Source organism: Doryrhamphus excisus, chromosome 1 (genome assembly GCF_030265055.1).
Source record: "Doryrhamphus excisus isolate RoL2022-K1 chromosome 1, RoL_Dexc_1.0, whole genome shotgun sequence".
In the NCBI taxonomy this organism is placed as follows: Eukaryota; Metazoa; Chordata; class Actinopteri; order Syngnathiformes; family Syngnathidae; genus Doryrhamphus; species Doryrhamphus excisus.
In genome coordinates, this window is record NC_080466.1 from 5,400,421 (window position 1) to 5,421,787 (window position 21,367).

Genomic DNA, 21,367 nt, shown 5'->3' on the forward strand with positions numbered 1-21,367 from the left:
TCGAGGGCTCTAATAATGCTTAAAAATGTATTTAGGAGGTTGTAAACAGGTTTTCTATGCTCTAAGTATGAAATTATTTTATTTGTAAATAAGGAATCAGACTTCATGGATATTCAGTTATTACTGTCAAACTCTGATTTGCTTGAAAGTTATTCCTTAATACTTAAAAACAAAATGACCTTACATTGTCAAATGTTGTCGTTTTGATGTTGAGGTTAGGTGTAAACTTCCTTATTTACTACTGAATCTTTAAGCTTTAACATTTTGGACAATTGTATCCTTCCAACTTTGTGGGACCAGAAGGTCCAAGAACCTGAGAGCCCTGACCTAATTTGGGATGAACTTAGACCAGATGAATATACCATCAATCCCACATAAATACTCCCAAATGTCTTCACTGAAGAGTTCTTGTGTAATATTATGCACTTGTGGCAACTAGTAAGTTATTTTCCGCCATGTTTGTCCTTCATACGTCTTTCCGCTGCTTCCCCACCCACTATTTAATCTCCCTCATCATAGTGCTTGTTTGATCATGCAGAGCAGTTTCGACAGGCACTACACTCCCAGCATTCCCCTCTCATTCAGCTGTGTGCGAATGCGTTTACTTACCTGAGGCTGTTGTAGAAATCAAAGTAGGAGGGGCCAGCCACTTCCTTCTTCCTGCTCCCGAGGTCCTCGCAACACCTTGTCGTCATGAAGACGAAGCCAGGGAGAGCAGCTCCAACCACTAAGGCGAATGACAAAGCTGAGGACAAGAGAGGAGGCTGGATTCACGTGCACATGCATAGATTAACACACACACACACACACACACATACCCACAGTAGGGAACTTGTGTGAATAGGAAACTGAGATTGAGTCAAACGTGCTCACACAGAGAGAAGTAACGTTTCAACAGAGTCGCTGAACTCTGTGCTGGGAGGAGGCTGAGGCCGTTGAATGTGTTGCTCAATGCACAAATGCTTACTTAACACATACTTATGCTTAAAACAGCTTTCAGACCTTGCAGAAGCTCATGAGTAAAGGTGTATAAGTATACAATAATTTATCATCAACCACCAAATACCTTACATAAGTTGTCACTGTTACTGTCCAGTTTACAAAGGGAGGAAATCCATTGCTGCTTAACAATGTCACTGTGCATGTTGGAATTCATTTTTCAGTCAGTTAACCCTAGCTCCCCAGTGCAAAGCAGCACTCGTGCAGCCCCCCGTTGTTCTGTGTTATGATGTTTGTGATTATAATCGCACCAGGGCTCGACAATAACGATGTACCGATGGCCCGGGGCAAGTTAAAACAAAATTCGGGCAAGTAAATCCAATCAGTGATATTCCCGTCGGACAAGTGCACTTTGGCATGAAATACTGCCAAGAGTTTTTTTTTAAAAGCGGTTCTTGTTGGGTGTTGGTAAAACACGGACAGCGTAATTCCGGTGGTAATTTGCAAACCAATCCTTGCAAATCTTGAAATGGACCAATCAGATTTGTTTATTTAGACCGCGGTCCGCAGTCCACAGACTGCGTTTTACCCACATCCTTTCTTTTTCGCGATCAACCAATCAGCGATCGTTTGACTTAGGAAAACATCTATCATGGCGTCCCTGCCAACATCGTCTAATTCTTCAACAACTTCTGAAGGAAAGTAAATTTTTTTTAACTTCATTTTTTTAAGCACAATGTTTATTCAATAATGAATGTACTTTTATTTATCAAGGCAAAGTGCCTAGAAGTCTCTCAATCGAGATTTCCATGCAACGTCATGATCTATGTAGGAAAACAACCACAAGAAATGATAATCATTTCATCTTTATTTGAGATTTTCATGTGATGCCACAAAAATTAGATTATATCATTATGGCAGTCTTTTCATTTTACATGTTCGGGCAAGTAGTTCTCACCTTAAGGATTCCCCATGGGCAAGTCATTTTTGTTTTTAATGTAGAGCCCTGCGCACATTCATAAATTAATTAAATACTCTATTTTGGTCCTCAAAAACTAGTTAGCTGATGAATATGCGCTGCACGTCGCAAGGATGCAGTGTATGCCTCCTCCTGTGTGTGTTATTTGCAGCTACACCAAGGAAATAACATTTATTATTAACTTTTTGTACTTCGTTGTGTCTCCCAAGCAAAGTCTTCTGCTGGAAATGCACCAAGGAAAAGACAATTATGGAAGTAAAATGAACACAATAGGAGAAACACCCACCAGGATCGGCTGCACTTTTGGTCTTAACCGTTCGATTGTTGTGACCATCAATACGGATAAGGATCATATCCTTGAGCATGTTAAAGGATCTGTTCTTGTCGAAGCAACAGCAAAATGAGACAACGGCAAGATGTTCTGTGCATCTGTCTTCCTTTAAAGAGGAATGATGGCAAAATAAACACACATCCAGTACACAAACAAACACCTTTTAGAGGTTCTAAAGCGCAATCGTTAGCGTGCGCCCTCGTTCCCGTTGCACCACAAGCGACCAGCGCGAGACCAGAGATAGACAACAAAGATTGCCAACACTGATTCTCTAAATTCCTGATAATGAAACACAAAGAGAGGAGCTGTAACTGCCTCTCAGTCAGTGTATGCTGTCAGTTTTTAAGTTCCTCCTTATTTTCATTTTTTGGTTCCTACCGAGGTGTATACAAATTAATAAGGCGGAACTAATTTTCTGTAGAATCGTTGTTTCCACATGTGCATGTTTAATTGTTACACCAATAGAAATTAAGATCAGTTGTTGCCATTAGAGCTCAAAGGCGAATAGGTGATAAAGGATCTCTATAATTCCCTCCTAAGGCATGTGTGCAGCCATTAAAATACAGTATATGTGTTTTGTATTGTTTTCTTTTCAGTCGCTTAGTGTCTTAGTTTAGTTATTAGCCTTATTAGTTCTTTCATTCATTCATTTCCTACCGTTTTTCCTCATGAGGGGGGTGCTGGAGCCTATCCCAGCTGTCTTTTGGGCAAGAGGCGGGGTACACCCTGGACTGGTCGCCAGCAAATCACAGGGCACATATAGACAAACAACCATTCACAATCACATTCATACCTATGGACAATTTGGAGTCACCAATTAACCTAGCATGTTTTTGGAATGTGGGAGGAAACCCACGCATGCATGGGGAGAACATGCGAACTCCACACAGAGATGGCCGAGGGTGGAATTGAACCCTGGTCTCCTAGCTGTGAGGTCTGCGCGCTAACCACTCGCCCGCCGTGCCGCCCTCTTATTAGTTCTTAGTCTTAGTTATTGTATATTTGTATTATATGACCTGTAATTTATTGTGTACCCTTTTAGTTCTCACGTTGGTTTTGTAATAAATCCATCACTAAAAGACAAGAACTAGTGGCTGTCTGATCGTTGCACATCCGAAGGAGTTACAGGGACCATGCAGCAAATACCTGGAACAAGTGGACACAACCCAATCAATCTCAGATGAAGGGTTAAGACCAATATAGTTAGCGTCTTATATTGGGTGTGTCTCTGCAATGTTTGCGTGAACTTTGTTCTGCTACATCATGCGCCACTGCTTTTGTTCTGCTACATCATGCACCACTGCCTTAGCATAGAATAATATAAGATGATAAGAACCAAGCAATAAGCAATAAAGGTCTGAACTTGGTACTTTTCCACATAAGCAACCAGTAGTACAAGTGTAAAGTCAAGTGAAGGGCAGTGCTTGTGTGTGTGTGTGTGTTAGCATGGCATCTCCCATTGCTTGTAATTGGCTTTTGATGAGTGACACAGATCAAATCCGACCAGATTATCACTGCTACCATGCACTTTTCTCTCTCCTACACACTCAAGGTTTGTCCTTGTGAATTGAAAATGTGAAAATGGAGCAAAAGCTTAGAGACAAGAGAGGTTTTATACTCTCGTACATTTTGTAGAAAAACTATTTCATTCATTTTCTACCGCTTTTCCTCACGAGGGTCGCCCTGGACTGGTGGCCAGCCAATCACAGGGCACATATAGACAAACAACAATTCACACTCACATTCATACCTATGGACAATTTGGAGTCGCCAATTAACCTAGCATGTTTTTGGAATGTGGGAGGAAACCGGAGTACCCGGAGAAAACCCACACATGCATGGGGAGAACATGCAAACTCCACACAGAGATGGCCGAGGGTGGAATTGAACCCTGGTCTCCTAGCTGTGAAGTCTAACCACTCGACAGGCGTGCCGCCCCAAAAACTATTTCTTATGTTATTCTTAAGTATTTGATTGAGTGCACGACTGCAACACAACTAAAGGCCACTCACCTCGGACCCAATAAATGAGCGTCTTAAGGCGTTCAAGGTTGATGTAGAAGAACAGTGAGCAAAGCTAGAGGGAGTTAAAGAAGCATTGTACAGCTTCCTGTAAAGATTAGACCTTTATTGAGAAATTCCTGCTCGGCTTAAGGCCGCGCGACCCACCGTCTCCAACAGGGCCCATTATTGAATACACGCACACATACACACAACTGCAGACTCACACACAAACACAACACATACACAGCAAGCGGAGTCCTGTTGTGAGGCGACACTGATGACGCGTGTTGGACAGGATAATCTCTGCAGCTGGACTCCCACCCGTGGTCAAGTGAGGCTCATTTGGGAAAAAAAAAACACACTGTGATTTTTCCACACACCGACTCCTCTTTCAAACAAGAAACCGTACTTTTTTTAAGTGTAAAGAAGACAGGAGGCTAATGCAGCCTTAGTGGTTCACTTCTTACTATATGTATTCCAAGATGCTGTAGATGACATAAATTATACTTTATGTGAGGCCATACAGAAACGCTGGTATGAGTTAGGAAAAATAGCGCCCTCTGTTGGTTTCCTGGGAGATCTCGATGGGAGTTTCCATCGAGACATTGAATAGGGGATTTAAAGTGAGACTACCCTTATCTTACCCTTATCCATTTATGTAGTTTGTATTATTTTATTTTGATGATATGTAAATAGCTCATATGCACATGAATATCCCCTTGTGTAAGAGCAATATTGAGGTTTAATAGATATGTCGAAAGCTGTAACCTCACAAGTCAAATATGTGGAATTTGTAAAATGCAAAGTCATGGTAAGAAGTAACAGTCTTTCTGGTCATGTATCATGTGATGTGCAGCTGTGGCCAGAAGGTGGCAGCATATCTACGACTTGTGTCCTTTCTGCAAAATGCAAAGTACAAGTACAAAAATATTTATATTTCCACAGTTGGAATGTTCATTCTGTTTTCTTTCTTTGATGTTATTTAAATCAGTGTTTGTTGGCCTAATTAGACAAATTAGTTAAAATATCATAATCTGAACGACTCTCTATCGGAGCTTTGATAAGGCCTTCTCATTATAATATTGTTGCCATAGCACTACAAACTCAGGTTCCACAACTCAACCATGCATGACTATGAGAGGCAAGAGGAAGGGAGCGAATGAAACAGGATAGCACATAGGAAGAAGTACTTCAGCACAGAACGCTACTATATCTGCAAAGAAGAGGAAGGATGTGAGCTGAGCCGTAGAGAGGCCTCTGAATGACAAAGGTAAGCCTGCTATGCCATTTTAAAGACCCCATCATCCCTTATGCAGATTATACTAATCTCCTGTAAGAATTTTTTTTTCCAGGCTAAGTTTCTCCTGCAAGACTGATTAAAACTCTTAATTTATTCATCCTATTTGCACATGCATGGCCTCATTGGAGACATTTACAGTGCAGTCAGACGGTGTGCTAAAACATTTATGACTGCTATAAAAGCTGATTGTCTTTGGCCATTATTAATCCACTCTAATCAGGGGTGCTTGCTTTGGGGGAATTTAATCATCATGTCAAGTCATGTCACTTGAACATGTGTGTGTGTGTGTGTGTGGGGCCCAGGTCACAAAAGGAGATGGACCTTTGTGGGCCCATTAGTTATTAATGCTGCTGTATGCAAGAGGGCACCAGTAAGAGCCCAATTACATCCAGCAGCCTGCGGCCTGAATGCATCACACTCACAAGCAACCAAAGGTGGATTATTCGGACAAGGATAATCTGTATCCGCTGGTTTCGCTCACTTAAGCAACAATACTTTGAACCGCTCAGTTGGGTCAATGAGGCCAGGGGGGACAAAAAGTGAAACAATATCAGACAAAAAGGGCTTGACACATTGTAGGTTTGTTGCAGTGGCAATGGTAGCCACAGCTGAGTTCATTCATTCATTCATTTTCTACCGCTTTTCCTCACGAGGGTCGCGGGGGGTGCTGGAGCCTATCCCAGCTGTCTTTTGGGCGAGAGGCGGGGTACACCGTGGACTGGTCGCCAGCCAATCACAGGGCACATATAGACAAACAACCATTCACACTCACATTCATACCTATGGACAATTTGGAGTTATTACTTCATTTTCATAGTCATTGTGTTGTTTTTTTTGTCACAGTGGTTGTTTTGTTTTGTCTTGTTTTGCCTTTTGAACTTCTCACTGCTCTTTTTTTTGTCTCTTATAGATGTTGGCCCTCCTTGAGTCAGGCAGAGCTACTAGATTTGCGCAATGCTTACCACCTTATTCATATCTGTAAAAAGGACAAATACTGCCTTTAACACACCATTGAGGCATATCATTCTGTATATTACATCATGCCCTTTGAACTTACAAACTCCCCTGATCAATGTCTTCTGTGACATGATTGGTCCTTTTGTTTTTGTTTACTTAGATGACACTCTTTATTTTTTCTTCACCTTTAACACGTCCGTCTCGTCCTCCAGAGACAACAGGATGTTTGTCAAGCCACAAAAACGTACCTTTCACTCAACTGCTGTGTATTTCTGTGGTCCTGACCCACTCCTACATACAGGAAGCTTTGGCAGACGTACCTTGGTTTTGCCAACTTCTACCGCCGCATTAGTCGAGATTTTAGTAGCTGAGACACTGAAAAAGCTAAAGGTTCCTTTCGTTTGATTGACTGGGGGCAGATCTGACCTTCCACAGTGTCTTTTTTTCAAACCTTCTTTTCAACTCTGGACCTGTTCTGATCCACCCTGTTATCACATACTACAGTATTAATTGGCCCTGTACCCTAGAAACCGCCCATGAATGATACGGGAAAAGGCTGAAATGATACTGTGTCAAAGCCCAGGGCAGTGATACTGATAAAATATAGAGTTTAACCATGTCCAGTATCAGCCCCCGTAGCTGTCCACTCAGAGCGCGCTGCTCTGGTATCGTGCCCGTGAAACAACCAATCAGAGCACAGCACACGAGTGCTTTGTGCCTAGTGCTTCTCCAGTCACCAAAAAACCCAAACTTGATTAATGGAACTTTAATTGTCAGACATTGATAAGATAAGACTGTTGATAAAATATTATTGTTGAAATATTTTTGCAATTATTGTGTTTACACTGTTTAGATATAATACATGTAATAAACTGAACGTTTTCTGGAAACAAAATGGTCTTTTGATTACATAGTACGTGATAATAAGCTCATGATTAAATAGTATGTGATAATAAGATCATCACATGGTTTGTCTGGTATCAGGCCCAGTATCATGCCCCCGTGTGCCAGTATCATACAAACCATGTGATAACCTATAAATCCGTCGTACCCAATTTTTGCTGGGAGGGGGGTACTGTCATGCTGTGTTGTGACACCTATTGGTTGTTGTTTGATATTGTTTCTCATTCCTTTGGTGTTTCCAGCTTCCCCACTTCTCTTTCGTTTTTGTCTTTTGCAGACATTTAGCCTCCTTCCAAGACTCATATTAAGCTATCTTGTTAGCCTCCTGTCATGTACTTTTTTTTTTCTTTTAGCACATTTTCCTGCTTGTCCAGCAGCCTGCCTGACTTACAGGTAGTTTTTAGTTTCTCTTCTGTTTCCACTTTTACATTTGGTTGTAGTGCTTCATTGGCTTATTTGTACTGGGCTGTATTCCCTGATCCATTTTTTGCATTATTAAAGACTTTACTTACAGTACTGTGAGTTGTCCTTTTGCATTTTGGAATCTGCTCTTGTTGCTCTGTACTTTTGTCTTCTAGGTGCCTGCAACAAAGAAAAGTACAAGAATATTAATCTCACAGCAATTTATGGAGGAAAAGGAGACCTTCACCTCTGTAATTCTTCCTCCTGGTGAGATCCAGCTCAGAATTATAGATTATAAATATCCATATTACAGTACTTTGTATGATATATGTTATCTGTAAAGGCAGATTTTTTTGGTCACTCAACATGTTGGTAAATTGCACAAAGAATGCCTGATAATTAAAAAGACCCACCACTGGAATGACCAACATGTTTCCTGGAAAGACCATTTCAACACCTTTACAATTTCTACAATATATGCAGTAATATATAAAAACTGGTTTTATTGCTTCATATTTGAGGGCATCCCATGACATCTTATCTCTTATTTTATCACTTCATCCCCCCCCCCCCATCCTTTCCCTAGCCATCCATATCCCTGATGCCCCACCTCCATCAGACCTAACCTACCTGCAGGCAGCGGCTATCTTTCACTATCTACGTAGGGACAAACCACTCAATCATCAGTTGGTGCATTATGGGAAAAAGACAGACAAGCTGTTGCTGCCAGAGAGCGGAGACAAGACAACGACGCAACATGCCTTACGGCTGGCCTTCAGTACTCTCAAATGTACGCAAATTTGGTATTGCTGGGTTGCATGTGACGTCATATCTAACTTCAAAAAGGCATTCAGGAAATTACTGTAAAAATGTTGTTAGTATGAGTGTATTAATACTGCAGTATTGCATTATAGGAAGGAGCACTACAGGTAAGATTGGTTATGAGAAATGTAATGCTTATAAACTCACTAGCACAACTAACCAAGTTAAACAAAAGACATTGAGGCACAGCGGCTTGAGAAAAAAAAAGAAAAACAAAATTTTTAAAACGCCAACGCTAACTTGGGTTCTTGGGTTCTAACTTCTGCTGTTTAACGGTAAAATTAATTGATTTGCAGCTTTTTTGTTGTATTGGAATTGAGAGTCTTCCACTGTTGCTTTCCTACCAGACGAAGATTTACTGGAGGAAATGATGATGGACAGCCGCTTCCTCGCATCGCAACACATTGTGAGTCCCGCCACATGTGACAAAAATCCAGTCTGAATCCAAACATTTTTAACGACCGTTAACTGCCTCATAAAGTGGCTGACGTCGTTCTCCGCCATATGCTTCTGCTACATTACAAAATGGTGGCATTGTACAGAGGGAAGCGTGGAGATAAGAGGCCATTTGTATTCATATCTGTGCTTAAGAGTTGGCTTGGCTGGAGTTGGCAAATGATGCATAGGGAAGAGAGCTGACTGGGAGTCAATAAACAAGACAATAAAACACGGTGGGATGACATACACGGACAAAGAAACAAACTTGCTCATAAAAACAGCCCAATGACAGCTTTGAGAAGTGAGTGAAACATAGCCAAGAAGTTGATAACTTATTAGTCTAAGACGACTAAAGTGGCAACAAAGCATGCCAAAAAGGGAAAGAACTAAGAAAATGGAGACTTCTCATTGAAGGAAAAAAGTAGTGGATATAGTCATTAAACACTCTGACATGAGGCACACCTGCACATGAATCCAATACAATAACTGTTGAACAAATAACAAATATTCTGCTGTTACAAAAACAATAACATTTCAATGACATTGCTGTTTATCGCTGTGTTGAAGCACATACAAAGAGCTTTTAATATATTTCCCTCGTAAGGACCTACATAAAGCAATCAATTATGTAGGGGCACTGAGTCCAGTGTGTAGTGTCCAAAGCTCCAGGCATTAATTTAGGATGTGTAGCGAAGCCTGTTTTTTTTTGTTTTTTTTTTTTATTTTTTTTTTTTTACACAAAGCTGTTCTGCAAGTATACATGGGGTACAAAGGGTTGATCAGAGACGGTATAAGGCTGGCGAGACACCATAGCAAGAACTACATAATTTCACCATGGAAGGTGGGGGGAAAGGTAATGCGCCCAGATGAAAAGATAACAACAGATACTACGAAAATGCTGGAATGCAACAGGATGCAAAGAGCATAAATCCAGTAAACCAGAAGGAAGTCCAAACCTCTCACAGAAGTTGATGCGGCAATGATGCACCAAAAGCTGAAGCTCCAAGCTGAACTACATCATTATGCTGATTGCTCATTCAACATGCATACTGCATACAGCATACTGTGCCAAAACAAGAGACGGACATTCAAAATTAAAGCAACCGTTTTGATTGCCTCTTCTTTTAAAAAAAGCGAGTAAACAAGAGAGAGTGATGATGGATTTTTCTTAAGTGTGATGCTGTTATGGTAAATATACCTGAGCAATGTTGGAGAGAAGACAGAACTCTCTTTTGGGGTATTTCTTCTGCAGAATAGGAAGACTGTTGAGACAGACTCTTGAAAGTCTGCTGCAAGTACCCCCTCTTAAGGACAAAAGCACAGTTATACAAATGTTAACAGGAAATATACCATATTTACAGCCCAATGACCTGCTGCCACTAGCGATGGTGATGCTGTGCAACTTCCAGGAGCGAAAGTTTTTGCCATGTCAGCGTTCAGAAATAGAAAAGGAGGAACCCCAGCAGGAAGTGAGAGATCTGGAGAACAGGCTTCACAAGTACGTATACAAGAGGGACGCTAATGTATCATAAATAGTCAGTGAGTACGTCTGTGTGTGTGTGTGTCGCAGATGTAAGACCAAGCTCGCAGCCTCTCTTGCACGAAGCAGGGTGAAACACGGCCTGCAGAGTGTTTCCGGCATCCTATCAGAACCTGTGAGGAGCAAACAGCACAGAGCGAGACTACTGCCTCTTTATGCATGGGTCAACACTCTCAGCAGCAGGTGTAACTTAAAGAAATACACGTAGCTACAAGTGCACTCCATCAACATTAGTTAGAAGATGTCTTGTCTTGACAGCGTGGAGGAAGTGTGTAAGGAGTTAGAGCTCAGCGGGTTGTCCAAGGTGGACCCCCTCTGTTGCGACACGCTCATCTTCTCCCAAAAGCTTCATGCACCACTGAAGCATAGCCAGCTCACTGCTACACACAAACTTATGATTCAGGTATGGTTAATATGTGTGGGTGTCTGTGTGCCATGGTGAATATTGCATCCTATGTTACTGCACTGGCGGCACGGCGGTCTAGTGGTTAGCGCGCAGGCCTCACAGCTAAGAGGACCAGGGTTCGATTCCACCCTCGGCCATCTCTGTGTGTGGAGTTTGCATGTTCTCCCCGTGCATGCGTGGGTTTTCTCCAGGTACTCCGGTTTCCTCCCATTCCTTCCCATTTCCCCATTCCAAAAACATGCTAGGTTAATTAATAATATATAAGCCACGTGTCCACGTCATATTGTGGCGCACACAAGTTCACCGCACAGCTCTTTAATTGACACAACGAGGTTGTCAACCCACTATATATGATAGTATAACATGGTGTCCTCACACAGCAACTTAACACTCAAAAGGTATACCCCAGAAATATATAAACATGTGCCAATATGGGTTTAAAATGAAAATGCTAGGGCGGCACGGCGGTCGAGTGGTTAGCGCGCAGCTCTCACAGTTAGGAGACCAGGGTTCAATTCCACCCTCGATCCCACCATCTCTGTGTGGAGTTTGCATGGTCTCCCCGTTTTCTCCGGGTACTCCGGTTTCCTCCCACATTCCAAAAACATGCTAGGTTAATTAGCGACTCCAAATTGTCCATAGGTATGAATGTGAGTGTGAATGGTTGTTTGTCTATATGTGCCCTGTGATGGGCTGGTGACCAGTCCAGGGTGTACCCCGCCTCTCGCCCGAAGACAGCTGGGATAGGCTCCAGCACCCCCGCAACCCTCGTGAGGAAAAAGCAGTAGAAAATGAATGAATGAATGAATGTTACTGCACTGACTGGGTTCCCAAGCAATCCAAAATATGTTTGTACAATTTGTACAAAAAAGAGAAATAAATACAAATGAATGAAAGTGGGTTAACTTTTAGTACTCACATTACTTTTTTATATGACAGGACAGGAGCGTGTGCGTGGCGGTGAGTGCCTTACGCCCCATATTATTCGACAATGCTGATGTCCTCATGGCGGGCTCTTTCTCAGCCCTGACTGCGGCACACGTGGCCATCATGGTGGCTGCCCGCTCAGGCGGCGTGCTCGTGTGTGGGGCTGATCACACTTCCTCACAGCTGGAAGACATGCACAAGCTACTGAAAGAAATGGATATAAAAAGTAAGTGTTAAATGTATTTTTAAAAAAGGGAGATGTTGATGCTTTAAGACTCGAACCCTATAGATGTGCGCATCGTGTCTGAGGCCTTCTTCAGTCTGGGTCAGTGGGACGCCGCCATTGAGCGTTTAAAGGTCATCATGGTGCTTCCTCAGTGCTCGTCTTCTGGACTCTGTGACCCAGTGGATACCATTCACTGTGAAAGTGGAGGTGTGTGTGAGACACTTCTCATTAAATAGTTATGAAAACTGGAAATAAACACTGGAGCAACTCAAAAAGATCAGCTAAAACACAGTACAATCAGACAATGATATATATTAAGATAAGTAAAAGAAATATATGCTGAGCAGAGCTAACATTTACCTAACAATTAACTGAATGAGAATAACAAATACCTTTTTAGTAATAATAATGCCTTATACTGACCCAGAACGCCATGCCGTGGTAGGAGCGTTGTCATGGAAATGTTTAATACATTTTAATTGTTTATTCTATATTTTAAAAAAGAGTTCACTAGTGTTTAACGATTTGAAACACATTTTAGCATGTATATCTGTTATCTAAATTGTATCGCTAGCAATGTAATTGTCTAACATGGTGGCCCCGGATGTACCTTTACACGACTACGGTGGCCTTTGAGGCTCTAAAAGGTACACATATTAGCTTCTTTCCTGAGCCCAGTCTAGCTACACTATGACAGAGTAAGTTCAACTAACAACGTATTACTTTTAATACTTTATTACGTTACTAGTTGACTCGGGCCTGAGTTAAATTAGATGCATATTTTGTAATAATACAATACATGGTTTGATACGAATAATACTGCCAGTGTGCTAGCATGACTGAACTTGAGGTTGTGCGCCAAACAAATATGCATATTAGCACTCAATAATGTCATTAAACCTTACCTTTATGTATTCCAACATAGTATCAGCACATGGGGTGACAGAAAAAATACAAAAACAAATACAGTGTAGTAGTTTATCCGTGCAGTGTGGGAGAAGGTCGGCACATTCACACAACTATGGTGCATTCAAGGTCTGTCGGACAGGTCGCCGCTCTCCGAACAATAAAGAAACAAAACAACCTAAAAATGAAAAATATGGGATTTATAACTGTATATTACTTTACGAATAAAATAATGTCCCATATTCTGATATGCATTCATATACGATTTGATGTAGTTATTCATACATTTATTTTTCACACAACCTGGTTCTGGGCTGCACAGCGTTTGAGTGGTTAGCACGCAGACAGCTAGGAGACCAGGGTTCAATTCCACCCTCGGCCATCTCTGTGTGGAGTTTGCATGTTCTCCCGTGCATGCATGGGTTTTCTCCAGGTACTCCGGTTTCCTTCCACATTCCAAAAACATGCTAGCTTAATTGGTGACTCCAAATTGTCCATAGGTATGAATGTGAGTGTGAATGGTTGTTTGTCTAGACAGTGGCACAGTGGTTGGAGACAGCTGCAAGACAATGGAAGATTATTGCATTGTCTAATAGACAACATTGCACTTTATTTGAAAAGAGAATTGGAAAGTTTACCAAAAACAAAACACTATTTTTTCGACAGACTGGAATCTGCTTCAAGACTTGTCTCGTGGTTTCTTGTCCCAGAGTAACTTAAACAAACTGACAGCTCAGCAAGCACGACTACTGACCAACGCCTTAACCTGTGAGTGTATATAAACACACACACTTTATTTTTAATTTACGTGATATATTTCTGCTAATTATATTATTTTTTGTACTTAAGTCCCACAGGTGGAAACTGTGCTTTACTGCACACGCTCAGTATACAAGGAGGAGAATGAGCAGCTGGTGCATAGAGTGTTGGAAAAAACACACACACCCTCCAAACTCCTGCCATTCAGGTAAACAGACAACAGCAGTAGTATCGTATATAAAAACCTCAACTGTAAACAGCAAATGAAAGTTTTATTTGGTCTATTTTTAGGTTATTTTTTTCATAAATGTACCTGCTTGTTGCTGTGATGCTCCCTCAGGTTGAAAGGACCAATTTTCCCTGATGATACACAATCAGAAGACACAATAAAAGCCTCTATGTTCTTCAGGCTGGGATCTTCACAGGTCACTAATGGCTGCTTCGTGGCCCGCTTGTCTCGACAGGTAAACGGCAGGATAGAAGTGTTTGACTCTACTAAACATATCAAGCTCCTGATCAAAAACACAATTTAAATATGAATACAACAAACATTTCAGTTCAATGGAGACATACACGTAGAAGGTCGACTCAATGGTTGTTATTCCATTTATAAATAAATCCTACTTTACGGAAATTCATTTTTCCCGGATACACTATTTCCTGTTGACTGTACAGGTTTAAGATGACTTCCATACATCTCTCATTTCTTGATGCTGTGTGTTATAATGTGTCGTATCCTCACATCAAATGGCTCTTCAAGGCAGATCCCACTAAGGTAAAAACGGTCCAGGAAGTGCTAGCAAGAGCGGCAGCCAAAGGCATCCTGGATGGACTCTTCCCAGCACAACCGAAGGAGAAGAAAGAGAAAAGCACAAATGATCTGGAGGGGGATTCGGAACAGGGAAAAGATCAAAGTGAATCAGAGGTCAAGGGTAAAGCGGAGGAAGAAAAGGGAGGACAACGCAAGAGGAAGAAAAGACGCAAACGCAAGATCAAACCAAAGCAAAGCAAAATGGTCACCAAGCATCCTTCAGTGAGTCACAAGAAGAAGACGCATTACAGGAAGCGAACGGTCAAGAACAAAGCACGAAAGATCCCTCGCCTTACGCTCAAACTCATATCGTCCACCAAACCCTTCAATCACGTGTTTTTAGCGGCAGCCAAGTCGGAGACTCCCACTGCCTCTGCAAAAAAGCAGCCCTCCGCCGCCATCCGCCCTGCAACCAAAACACAGACAACTGCAAGCAAACCAGGCGAGCCAGTCAGGAGCTACATGGAGGAGATGTCCGCCACAGAAGCGTTAGAATCTGAAGATGTGCTGGTCTCGTCTCAGGCTTGCAGCTCTCTGAGCAGTGGGAGTGGGATGTCCCTCCAGCGGACTTCAACCACCCCATCTCTGCAGCATGCTCAGAATATATAGTATATAGTATACCGTATATAGTATATTAAATAAGTACAGCTGCAGCAGATCAGCTAATGATGAACAAAAGTAAATCATAACATGACAGTTTTTTGAGTTTTGATGTGTAGACTTTCATTAAAAAGGTTTTACAAAACATATTATTTGTAAGCCACGTACTTGTAATTGTAACTATTATTATTTAAAACCTGTGATTGGATGGCGACCAGTCCAGGGTGTACCCCACCTGTCGCCCGAAGACAGCTGGGATAGGCTCCAGCATACCCTTGACCCTAGTGAGGATAAGCGGTATAGAAAATTGGATGGATGAATATTATTTAAAACTGTACTGCTGCAATAAGATAGCCGTTTTTGAAAAATAAAGGTCAAGTAAAAATCATGTTTTCAATATTTGTGAAAAGGATATATTGAATGAGTCTGCTTGAGTGATCATTTTCTTAAAATTAGCACCCTAACACCAATTATGCTTTGTTAAACTATGCCAAAGTTTCAGATAATGAGGTTTGAGCATTTGGAAGTGAGTCCTAAAAAAAACTTTGGGATGGCTCAAAACACTTGGTTTCAAAAGGCGTGGTCAAACTGCCCCTTTGTGATGTCACAGAGGGGAGGACTTCCTTATATGGGCATGGCTGTAAGTCACAAAGCGCTTTGCCTTCCCCCAAGCTCTGGTACTCTGTTTACTTGCTAGCAATGGCTCATACAGGAGTTCCTGATTCCCTACTAGCAAAAGAAATGCATTTCAATCTGTCAACGGCATTTCAAACTGGACTGTTTTGTGACCATGGACCAGTATGCAATTGGACTAGCAGACAAACGTTCCAGCGTACTTGGTCGTGTGGAAGAGTCAGTAAGTAGTAAGTAAGCAGTAAGTAATAATTTATCAGTGTCCTAACTGTGCTTATTTTGTGCAAGTCATGTAGCAAAAGCGCTTGGATACTAATTGCCATTTCCCACCACAATTAGTGGCCACATTAGACCTTACCCATGCTGTAGAAAATGATGCTGAGGCTACTTACCATTGGGAGTCTTCTTGAGAAACGTCAGACTGTCCAGTCTCTACTTTAAAAGCTGACAAAAAAGATACATCTGCATTTATTATCAAATCATATACTGTTCGCAGCTAGCGGCGAGTGTGACCAAGCACAGCAGAGTGGGTGTGCCTGTGGTTGGAATAAATTAAAACAGACCGTTTTTGCGGGAACCACGGAATCCAAAGAAATACAGTTGAATAGGTGCCGATTCTGGAAGAACTAGAACACTTTATGTCCCGGTGATCATGTGTAGCTGCTCTATAGGAGACAACAACGCAATACCAAGGGTCGAAAAATTAGCATAATAGGTCTCCCTTTAAGACACTTTGTGAATGACAGGAAGAAAAACTCCGACTCACTGGTGGGAGAGAAGTCATTTGGTGCTGTTGGTTTACAATAGAAATCTCTCATTTTTGCAATCGGTTCATTACCACAAGACTTAATAAATAAATAAACCTAAATGATAAACGTCAAACATCCAAATACTTCTGGACCTCCCAACAGATACTACTTCCAGTGAAGTAATACAAGTATGGAGTAAATAAATATTCATTGCACACAGAAGTATTCAGTTTTAAGATGCTGTTTATTCTCACAATTGGTTACATTAATAATGTGTACAAATCTGTGAGCAGCAAACAGGAGCCTACACATCCATTGGCAGTAAATGGAGTGTGTTGTTGTTATTGTTGTTTTTGAGACACAGGAAGCTCTCTGCTGTCCTCTTCCTCCTCCAGCGGAGAACCCCCTAGTGTTTTATTTTTTGTCGTTGTTACCTTTTTTTGTCTGCCAAGCAGAGCCTGTTGAAGCGCTGTGAAGGCCAAAACAATGACACAAAGTCCAAAGACTTGACCAACCATGATGAATAAAATCAGTATATATCATTATAAAATAGAATAAATAAAATAAAAATATTTATGTTCAGTACATAGTCCTTTTTAAACATCTCCGGGCATGCAAGGTCTTTTAACCACTCTTGCCATTAAAAAAAAATGCATAGATAAATCGCTTATTCAGCGTCAACTTAATTGTGAAATTTCATTATTTGCTCTCCTATTGTCTTATCTACAGCAAGTTATATGTTACACTTTGGCCATTTGGTGAGATCTAAAAAAAAAAGGCATTTCAATTAAAGGACAACAAAATAAACAGAAACAGATAGCTTATGACAAAGATAATTGGCAAATGTTACCGTATTTACAAGGCGATCACACACACATTTGTGTTCACATTTCAATATGATATAATTTCCGGGGTGAACTGTCTCTGCAGAATCTCAGTCGGACTACAGGTACATCTCATGTAATAAAATGGATATTGAAAAAGATAAGCTACAAGAGCTAGATTAGGATTCTTGTGAGAAATAAAGCACAGAAATGTGAAAACAAGAAGTATGTATTAAACATAAGACAAGTGAACAAGAACCCTGGACACACCTCCGTAGCAGCCTTGAAAACTTCCTGTTAGCTCGAGGCAATGTCCACATGTACGCAAGTATTTTGACAATTAAAAAAAATGTCTTTGGTGGGTACGAAAATAAAAATAAAATGTCTGTTTACTGTACATACAATTTGCAGGCTGCCGTGCAAAGACGCCACTGGCGCTATAAATGTGAACCGAGGTCACTGTAGCCGATCAGAAGCGTGAAGAAAGTCACTTCTGGAAAAGGCACAGCAAGTGAGGAAAAGGAAAATAATGTCGAATAAAGTATTGCACCACAGAAATGTAAAATAAAAAAAATGCATTTAACAATTTATTCTTAATATTTTCATGCCAACATGTTCCGCACCAGTGATCCAAAATGAACGGAATTTGACATAAAAAAATAGTAACGTTCTTTTTATGGGTTTTTTTGCATGTAGAAAAACAATTTTTTAAATGGTTAAATTAAATGGTTTAAAATGGTTAAAACTGTCTTCTTGAAAATGTTTATTTGCATGAGTATATATATATGAATATGTAAATATGCATAGAAAAATATATACTGTACTGACCCGAATATGAGATAAACCCCCCTTTTTCAAAACCCGCTTTTAGGGCAAAAAGACTGAATTAATTCTTGTTTTTTTTAAATCATATTTTCGATAGCGGCGCAATAACTGGTAGTATTATGGCGGGCTAAGTCATGAGGTCCACATTGAATGGCGCTAGTGAGTGAACAATGGCAACTGAAGAGAGAAAAGGCCCTTAGATTACAGGTAGATTGTAAGTAAAAATGATATCTCCTCATTTGCAGAACACCGAACCTTCTACGTCTTCTTCAGACTTTTTTTTTTTTGACTGTCTTATATTTGGGTCGATTTTTGAAAGAAATACCAGTGTTCATGTGGACATAGCATCAGTCAACATACATAGTATTCCACTAAAAAACGAAAAACGCCTTCCTCTTGGAACAAAACCATAAAGTGTAATAGCACACTGTGAGGGCCTTCCATTGAGAAGCACTTCCTCCAGCATGAGGATCACACATCTGCAGCAGCAGTAGCAGCATGCTGATGTCTCCAGGGCGTTGAAGCAGCAGGAGGAGGAGGAGGAGGAGGAGGGTGAGGGAGCAAAATGTCACCCTGCCCAGTCTGGTGTGTCGTCCTTCTCCATTATGGCTATCATCTGTCATCATCCAAACGTTGACAAAAATGGCGGGTACGTGAGCCGGGAAAGATTCCATCCAGGCCAAAGCTTGATGATATGAAGTCTTAAAAGCAGCAGCGGTGCACTGATATTGCGTCTATTAGTGTGTCATTTGTTTATAAAAGTTTCATGCAGGATGAATGATGTGAGTGGGACACATTTGTATTGACTCCATTTTTCTTCCTTCACAAGCGTCACCTTTACTTCCCTGCATCATTTTAGAGTCTATTCATTAAAGTGTGAGAGCAGGAGGGTGAAAGAGGGCATGGCCAAAATGGGTGCCATCATGCTGCAGCACGTGCAATAAGAGTGGTGACGCACGCACATGCTCCATTGAGCAGCCCGCCCTGAGGGGGGGGGATACGAGATGCTTATGTACACCGTCCTGTCTCCCACCCGTTCAAATTGACGACCAAACCTGCAACTCTTAGGCCAGACTCTGGAGTTTTTTTTTTTTCATGTTCATGGCTGCAGCGATGTGTGTAGTTACCATGGCGACCGTGTGGAAGTAGGGAGTTTGCTCGGGTACGGCAATGGAGTCGGTAGTGCTTTTGAGCTTGGTGGTCACTGCGGTGCCTCTGTGACGGGCCGCTTTTGTTTGAGGGTGTCGATGAGGGACAGGACGCCTCGTTTGACGCTGGTCGAGACCCGGCGGGACACAGAGTCGCCGGGCGGGGATGAGCCGCAGGCCTTCTGGGAGAGCGGCCGTGCCACCAAACATTTCTGGTACCGCAACTGAGGAAAAGGGTTTAGAGGGAGAACCAAATGAAATGAAAATGACAGCCCAATGTGTGTGTGTGTGTGTGTGTGTTGGTGTTTTTTTATATGTGTAAGCCGCACCGATGTATAAGCCATGTGTTCACGTCATATAATGGCATATTGTGGCACACACAAGTTCACCGCACAGCTCTTTAATTGACACAACGAGGTTGTCAACCCACTATATATGATAGTATAACATGGTGTCATCACACAGCAACTTAACACTCAAAAGGTATACCCCAGAAATATATAAACATGTGCCAATATGGGTTTAAAATTACAATGCTAGGGCGGCACGGCAGTCGAGTGGTTAGCGCGCAGACCTCACAGCTAGAAGACCAGGGTTCAATTCCACCCTCGGCCATCTCTGTGTGGAGTTTGCATGGTCTCCCCGTACATGCGTGGGTTTTCTCCGGGTCCTCCGGTTTCCTCCCACATTCCAAAAACATGCTAGTTTAATTAGCGACTCCAAATTGTCCATAGGTATGAATGTGAGTGTGAATGGTTGTTTGTCTATATGTGCCCTGTGATTGGCTGGCAAAGACAGCCTCTCGCCCGAAGACAGCTGGGATAGGCTCCAGCACCCCCGCGACCCTCGTGAGGAAAAAGCGGTAGAAAATAAATGAATGAATATGCTAATGCTAAGCTAACCATTTCATTGCTATTCCATTTCACGTGCAGCACAGAATGTGGTGGATGGTGCTGCAATGCTGCCTCTGTCCACCAGAGAGAGCGAGAGCCCAGAGGGAGGCTGACGTCATTGCAGGTCAAAATCAAAATTTTGGACGGGTGCAATACTATTGGGGGGCAACACTGCTCCTAAGGTAAGCTGAATTATTTCCACCTATGCTCATGTCCTGCATGAAAGAGGCTCAAACACCTTAGTTTTGTGTGACAGTGTTTTTTTTCCCATCTTTTTTGGGGTCAAATTAGTAATTTGACCTCATTTGCATGAGACATGGCAGTCCACAAAAATTGGCTGCTCTGTACAGAGTTTTATGTGTGCTGTCATTCTTATCTTTTGGGTATTTCAAAGGAAACACATCATAAACATCTTATTAATACTTATAATATATGAAATATAAAATTATGCAACGTGATCTTGCAACAACTCACCATACAAGCTGCCTGCACAGCTTCGGATACACTTCCAGCATTGGGCTCACACCAGAACACATGACAATCAAAACGATGGCCGCCGGCGTCCATGACAAAGGCAAAGGTACGCACGTCGTGTCCCACGCCCATGAAAGACAGGAAACGCACGCGGCACTCTACCAGCACTTCCTCTTCATCCTGGGTTTGATGACAGTATGCATACATCAACAAAAATTGCAGTGTCCTAATAAATCGGATCACTGGAGCAGATGAGCTTGTGGGCGCTAAAGCTTAAATCCATAATCCACAATGTTCATGGCTTTTACAATGTGATGATTATTGTGTTTTCAAACTCCTTGAGAGGGACAAAATGAACAGTCTATGACAGACGTGTGACTGACCTTGTCCTTGCTGATGGTGACTGTGGCATCAGCCACATTGAGGGCCACCGGAGTCCAGTCTTCTCTGATGGATGAACTAACTAAGCTGTCTATGGCTCCATTCAGTATGTCCATGCCTGCGATGGGAGGGATATCCATGACATACAATCATGTGTGTGTGTGTGTGTGTGTGTATTTTGAATCACTTAC

General features: G+C 41.8%; 3 protein-coding genes across 23 annotated transcripts in view; 1 reads left to right on the forward strand and 2 right to left on the reverse strand.

Annotated features, from left to right (window-relative positions):
- rbm47 (RNA binding motif protein 47) overlaps positions 1–13,208 on the reverse strand; it is a 44,428-nt gene extending 31,220 nt beyond the window's left edge. For 13 of the 17 annotated variants that reach the window (XM_058046408.1, XM_058046391.1, XM_058046352.1 and 10 more), the window contains exons 1-6: positions 13,079–13,208; positions 12,230–12,366; positions 10,445–12,148; positions 10,273–10,378; positions 7,925–7,994; positions 610–745 (exon numbers count right to left, since the gene is read on the reverse strand). The gene's annotated coding sequence lies outside the window, so the exon portion shown is untranslated. Of the gene's footprint in view, positions 1–609; positions 746–7,924; positions 7,995–10,272; positions 12,152–12,229; positions 12,367–12,596; positions 12,826–13,078 lie in introns of those variants that run through there. The other 4 variants (XM_058046239.1, XM_058046217.1, XM_058046248.1 and 1 more) reach the window with 4 other exon arrangements.
- Positions 5,397–15,332, forward strand: LOC131101368 (putative methyltransferase NSUN7). The gene is made up of 13 exons (XM_058046422.1): positions 5,397–5,522; positions 7,991–8,081; positions 8,401–8,604; positions 8,984–9,042; positions 10,436–10,572; positions 10,645–10,797; positions 10,873–11,017; positions 11,960–12,173; positions 12,237–12,380; positions 13,746–13,847; positions 13,929–14,046; positions 14,179–14,302; positions 14,599–15,332. The coding sequence occupies exons 1-13, from the start codon at positions 5,514–5,516 to the stop codon at positions 15,256–15,258; spliced, it is 2,160 nt and encodes a 719-aa protein (XP_057902405.1). The 5' UTR covers positions 5,397–5,513; the 3' UTR covers positions 15,259–15,332.
- Positions 15,333–19,385: 4,053 nt separating this feature from the next.
- apbb2b (amyloid beta (A4) precursor protein-binding, family B, member 2b) overlaps positions 19,386–21,367 on the reverse strand; it is a 50,591-nt gene continuing 48,609 nt past the window's right edge. For all 5 annotated transcript variants that reach the window (XM_058046199.1, XM_058046200.1, XM_058046197.1 and 2 more), the window contains 3 exons: positions 21,179–21,294; positions 20,796–20,975; positions 19,386–19,652 (listed from right to left, as the gene is read on the reverse strand). In XM_058046199.1, coding sequence (XP_057902182.1) covers positions 19,482–19,652; positions 20,796–20,975; positions 21,179–21,294 — 467 coding nt within the window. In that variant the 3' untranslated portion in view covers positions 19,386–19,481. The remainder of the gene's footprint in view (positions 19,653–20,795; positions 20,976–21,178; positions 21,295–21,367) is intronic.